This window comes from Astyanax mexicanus, chromosome 19 (genome assembly GCF_023375975.1).
Source record: "Astyanax mexicanus isolate ESR-SI-001 chromosome 19, AstMex3_surface, whole genome shotgun sequence".
NCBI lineage: Eukaryota > Metazoa > Chordata > Actinopteri > Characiformes > Acestrorhamphidae > Astyanax > Astyanax mexicanus.
This window is the reverse complement of record NC_064426.1, coordinates 32,620,044-32,626,567: the sequence shown is the minus strand read 5'-3', so window position 1 is coordinate 32,626,567 and position 6,524 is coordinate 32,620,044. Positions and strand designations below refer to the sequence as shown.

Sequence of the window (6,524 nt, the reverse complement as noted above, 5' to 3'; positions counted from 1 at the left end):
AAAAATAATGTAGAAATTACGGTTTTACCAGTTATCCAAAAATACGGAAAATTTCTGTTATAAACACAGTGCAAGAGAATTTTACGTTGAAATAATGTATTTTTTACAGAGAAAATGTGTAAAAATTAGTGTATTGGATGATATATGAATTTACGGTATTTTGTTGTTACCGAAACAGTATTTAGCCTTTTTAGCGTTTACAGTCTTTTACTGTCATGGTTTGACAGTTTTTCACCGTAAATTCTATGGACATTTTTTACAGTGCGCATTCTGTGCGCTTTTACGCAATCGGTGCGTAATTACGCATTATGTGCGCTTTTATGCATTCAGTGCGCTTGTACCCATTCAGTGCGTAATATTGTTACCGTTTACGCATTCTTTGCACTTTTATGTATTTTGTGCGCTTTTGGGCATTCTGCTGCATGCTTTAGGCACTGCATTATTATGCATTTTCAAACCATCTGTGTGATGCTGTACAAGACTCTCAAGACTTATTTCAGCTATTATTTATAGACATTAAACCCAAAAATGAGTAGCTGTAAAGATAATTGTAAATAATTAGATCTTAAGTCTTAAATGTTGTTAATATTTTAAACAAGAAATCGTATCTTTAAAAAGGAATGATTGTTGGAGCATTTCTACTGGTCTGTTTATTTTATGTATTTCGTGCGTAGTTTTGTACAATGCCTTCCCTGGACAGATATTCTTTCAAAACCAGGGCAAATTCTTTGTTAATACCCTTAATTTTAGAATAATCAATGAAGAAGCTGTCCCAAAACTTTATATCGTGTTTATTTGTCAAAATCAAAAACATTACAGGACATTAAATCAATATAGCACACAGTGTACAGCAAGGGTCTCAAACCAGGTTCATTCCATAAAGACTGCTAGGAAAGCTGTGGCTCTCTCTTTATTTTTTGACAATGTTGCAAAAAAACGTTACAATGTTGATGTTAGAAATAGCTTTTGACTTTTTATGAAGTTCTGAGTATAGCTTCAGGGAGCTTGCAGGTTTTTTTTTTTTTATGTCTTTATGAAAATAAAGTAGATGATGAGCTGATTGAGATCTGTTAAATTAGGAGAAGTTAATACTACATTCTGTGGAGCTTTGGTCCAGATGGTACCAAGTTTGACACCCATATGCTATGAAGAACCGATAATTAAATAATTCAGAGGGTTTCGGATTAATTATTGTGTAAATGTTCGTTTATTTGTATATCCTGGCGTTACAGAAAGGTGTCCTTCATGACCCCAGGCTGCTCCATTACTGCTTTCCTTCTAGCTGCTGCATCCAGAACTTTTTTGCGAGGTCCTAACTGGATTCGGATGCTTTTGAGGTCGTCGTCTGAGCAGAGCATTAGTGCTTCCAGGTCTAACTTCTCACGGACGAACACGGGCGCAAAGTCCAGCAGGTTTATGGAGCTGAGGAACGCGTCCAGGGGCGAAGTCTCCTCTTCATCCTCGTCCAATCCGATCTCTTCTTCGTTCCAGGGCAGCTGAGAATCCTCCTTTGAATAATCCTCCAGTCCATCTTCTTCTGCATCAAACACCTCCTTGCGGATGAGGAAGCCGAGGTCCTCAGTGTCGCCGCTTGGAAATTCATCTGGTTCCATGCCCATTTCCATGGAGAAATTCCTTCGGAAAACCATGTTCCCAAGGCCAGGCCTTTTGAAAATGGACTCTTTTGCTTGACCGGCACCTTCTTCATCTTCTTCATCATCGTTAAAACCTCCCATTCCGTCCTCATCCTCTTCATTTTCTTCATTTTCGTTAAAGACGTCCACAAAATCCGGCTTCTCCGCGTTCCCATTCTCCTGCTTTACGAATATGACGTTGCTGTCTCCTTGTTTGCTCACAGTTCCCTTGTCCTTCTTCCCAAATTTGCGCTGCAAAGTTCCTTTGATCGTCGAGGAGATGGACCCAGTTTTATCTGCAGCAATAAGCTTGGAGAACTGCTCGTTGCCGCTGGTCATGGTGGCGGCGCTCGCTTCGGACACGCCAGACACAGAACCACCGCCGCGGTACATCTTGTCCATCTTACTCTGGTGCCTCTTCTTGACCTTCTCGCACTGTTTCACCCTGACTTCTGCATCTTTCACAGCCTGCTTCTTCAGCTGAGCCACCCGTTTGGCATTCTGGCTGGTCTGGTTGGAGGCGGCGCTGTCCAGAAAACGAACGCAATTCATCTGGTCCCGAGATGCGGCAACGTCCATAGGAGTGTGAAAGTCATTGTCCAGAGCGAAGAGATTGGCTCCGAAGTTGACCAAGAAGCTCAGGACGTGCATATGTCCATTGGCGGCCGCGTGGTGTAGCGGTGTGTTCCCCCAGATGTCACTCAGGTTGGGATCTCCACTGAAACAACAACAAAAAAGATGATCATTAAGGGCTACAGTCTTAAATAGGCTACCATGGTAAATTTTATTTACCTGAAAAGATCTAACAATAACCTTCTCATTTAAGATGTTTAAGATTCCAAAATTAATATTAATATTATTATCTTGATCTGATATTTTTCTTTTAACATTCCAAGGAGGATCGAACGCAATAAAACAACTTTTCCGTTCTTCAAGTTCAACTTTTAAAACTTTTGAAGAGAGTTAATGAACCACTACAAAACTTTACAGAGCTTTTGCCCAGATGGAACTTAGTTTGACATATTTTTCCTTGTGGAATAAACTGGCAAAGCATTCCGGAAATTCCAGGTGAATTATTGGAAAACATGTATGCATATCCTGACATTACATAAAGGATTAAATATAAGATATTTAAACTGAATGGATAAATCATACTTTCATTTTATATAGGGAGGTGAACAAATATTTAGTTAAAAGTTAAGTTTCCAAAAAGAAGGCATCCTGTATTATTACTGTTATTCAAAACGCGACATTAAAATACCACCATTACTTGTAACCTACAGTCCAAAAAGTAACAAAAAAGACTTCGGCACAAAACATGTCTTTGTCAAATGAGTTCTTTTTTGTGAACTATTTTAACGTTAAACATTTTTAAATGAACTATTTTGGAGGTACAATGTTTTGTTAAAACAGCAACATTTATTCCATTGCTCTGCCGTCTGCTCCGTTTTATTGTAGCTTTTAAACATATTTACTATCTACTTTATTGTAGCTAACATAATATAATAACACTGAGTATCGCGGGTTAATCTGTAACCATTAAGGGCAAAGGTCTGCGTGTAGATTCTGTCTACAATATCTGCAACATCTTATCTTGGTGCGAAATATCTTCTCTTAGTTCCCAACAACAGTTGATTGTCCTAATACCACAAATGCTTTTTTCTGAGTTTAAATTAGGTATTAGGAATGGTTCTGAAATAAATAAATTTAATATATACATGCTGTATGATATCAAAATATGAATGCATCAAAGAATGTGTAACATATTTTCCTTGCTTAGTGGAAGTCTTAATATTGGACAAGCTACAGGAGGATGAAAAGCGCTATTGTTTTACATTTACATAATTCACTTGCCTCATTAAACGCTTGGCATCCCTAATGGGAATACCAAGACTGAAAAGAGAACAATGGCCATCACTGACACTTGCTGCATTTTTGGTAGTAAAATAATGTTTATTTGGTAATTGACCAAGACACCCACAACATATTACTGTCTGTAAGGTTTATAGACCGCAAGCGCACTGAGTTTACATTCTTTTAAAAGGGATAAGGAGTAATTACATGTAGGCTACCTTTGCTCTCTGTAAAGTAGCCTGATATGTAAAGTGGTAAAAAAGAACAGCAGTGGTTTGGCTGTACTCAACAAGATGTGATTCAAGTTGCAAGTTTGCAAATTTATATAAAGATAAAGACATTAAAAATAAAAAGTATTTCAAATGTTAAATTAATTTAAATAAAATAGGATCCAGTGAAATCCTCATTTCCAAATGATATAAATTCCAAATAAAACAATATGCTGTTGGAAAAAAAAATTGTGCTTTAAATGGAACACACATAAAACTGCATATGTGTGAGAAGAATAAACAGGTAGGAGTCGGTTAATTTCTCATTAAATGCTCAGTTTCCACTGTTCACATTTTTTGTTTTAGAGCACCCCACATTGTAACTATGGAAGCCCATTCCCGCCACCTAAAAAATAAAAATACTCCAGCAATTTTTTTTTATTATTATTAAGTAAATTGCTATCTCAATATTTTGAGATACTATCTCAATATTTTGAGATACTAAGTCAATATTTTGAGATACTATCTCAATATTTTGAGATACTAAGTCAATATTTTGAGATACTAAGTCAATATTTTGAGATACTATCTCAATATTTTGAGATACTAAGTCAATATTTTGAGATACTAAGTCAATATTTTGAGATACTATCTCAATATTTTGAGATACTAAGTCAATATTTTGAGATACTAAGTCAATATTTTGAGATACCTTAAATGCTGGCTGAATATACATGCGGCCACCTGTAGATAATGACCTGGGAATTAGGCCAAAAGTGAGAGCAATAACGTTTTAATTCATATTTAATTTTATTTACATTATATTTCACTCAGAGTTAAACTCTGTCCCTCGCATTGTGTTCTCCCCTTTATTCAGAGCGTTTGCACAGCACTTTGCTTACATGCTGTTTTTTACTGTTAAAATGCGCCATCTACAGGCGGCCGCATGAATGTTCAGCCAGCATTTAAGGTGGAAAGGAAATCTGAATAAGACACTGGCGAATAAGAAGCTAACTTCAGCCTCGTCCAAGATCCGGAGGCTTATTTTGATATTGTGTGATTCCTCTAAAAGTTCCAATATTTCATGATTTGTGAATCCACGTCTGAAGTAGTCCTCAATGATGGTATCCATTTTGCATCTTTGTCTCACCTGCTTCTGTCTCTGTACAGCCTACTAGTATCTCAAAATATTGACTTAGTATCTCAAAATATTGACTTAGTATCTCAAAATATTGACTTAGTATCTCAAAATATTGACTTAGTATCTCAAAATATTGAGATAGTATCTCAAAATATTGACTTAGTATCTCAAAATATTGACTTAGTATCTCAAAATATTGAGATAGTATCTCAAAATATTGACTTAGTATCTCAAAATATTGAGATAGTATCTCAAAATATTGACTTAGTATCTCAAAATATTGACTTAGTATCTCAAAATATTGAGATAGTATCTCAAAATATTGACTTAGTATCTCAAAATATTGAGATAGTATATCAAAATATTGACTTAGTATCTCAAAATATTGAGATAGTATCTCAAAATATTGACTTAGTATCTCAAAATATTGACTTAGTATCTCAAAATATTGAGATAGTATCTCAAAATATTGACTTAGTATCTCAAAATATTGAGATAGTATCTCAAAATATTGACTTAGTATCTCAAAATATTGACTTAGTATCTCAAAATATTGACTTAGTATCTCAAAATATTGAGATAGTATCTCAAAATATTGAGATAGTATCTCAAAATATTGACTTAGTATCTCAAAATATTGAGATAGCAGTTTACTTAATAATAATAAAAAAACATTTTGCTGGATTTTTTTTTTTTTTTAGGTGGCGGGAATGGGCTTCCATATGTAACAAAAATTGTTACGTTATTGACAATTTTAGTTTACATAAAAAAAATTAATAAAACAAAATAGCTGGGGAAATATAATTTACTTATTTTTTGCGTTTGTAAAAAAATATTACAGTTCACACAAATTAACTTTCCACAGATTCGCGTCGACTATTTTCTATTTATATCTGTAAATCGCTGCGCTTTACATTGCACAGATATGAACGGCAGAGTAGTGTAACCTGGGACGCAAAGAAAAATTACGTCGCTTAAAACAAACACTTCGCCGAAATTAAATACTTCTCAGTAGTTTATCAGTAAGAATATTTGTATATTGGTAAGAAAAGTATGTTTTTTACATCTTAAAAGTGCCGGCTTTTTTTTTTTTTTATCGTTGCCATTATTCCAAAAACATTATAAATGTCTTTTTTTTATAAAAGTGTATAAAATAAAGCTTACCCTCTGCTGCAGATAAGCTGAAGAGCCTCCAGTCGTCCATGGTAAGCCGCCCACAGGGTTGGTGTCATGCCATCTTCGTCCCGAGTGTTCAGATCTTTTTTGGTGGCCTCCTTTAAAAGATCCAAATAGCCATCGATGGCTGATTTATGATACCTAGACATGGTTAGACAAACAAAGCTCGCTCTGAACAAAATAGAGAACTATAATTGAGCAGACAGCTTCAGAAAAACATGGTTAGATCCTTCAATTCCTGTTCTCTCTCAGCTCAGAAATTAGTGTGGCTGAATTTTCCAGTCGGTGCGTCATTACCACCCAGTCAGAGCCATAAAACTAAAGCAAAGTCCAGCATCTGCTGTGGGTTTGGGTTTGTGAAGAGATTGTGATGCTCGATTGCTGAGAGGAAACAGGTCATACAGATAATCGTTGCTTATTTTGTCCTCTGTTCCGAATCATTTTCTTATACTATGTTAACCGATATTTCAGTTTCATTATTACACGAATACGAATACTTTTATTGTCATT

The 6,524-nt window shown here is 35.3% G+C and overlaps 1 protein-coding gene across 1 annotated transcript; it reads right to left on the bottom strand.

Annotated features, from left to right (window-relative positions):
• Nucleotides 1-775: 775 nt before the first annotated feature.
• On the bottom strand, nt 776-6,300 carry anks4b (ankyrin repeat and sterile alpha motif domain containing 4B). Its single transcript, XM_022673153.1, has 2 exons — nt 6,003-6,300; nt 776-2,352 (listed from the first exon to the last, which is right to left on the bottom strand). The coding sequence occupies exons 1-2, from the start codon at nt 6,161-6,163 to the stop codon at nt 1,227-1,229; spliced, it is 1,287 nt and encodes a 428-aa protein (XP_022528874.1). The 5' UTR covers nt 6,164-6,300; the 3' UTR covers nt 776-1,226.
• Between the last annotated feature and the right edge of the window lie 224 nt (nt 6,301-6,524).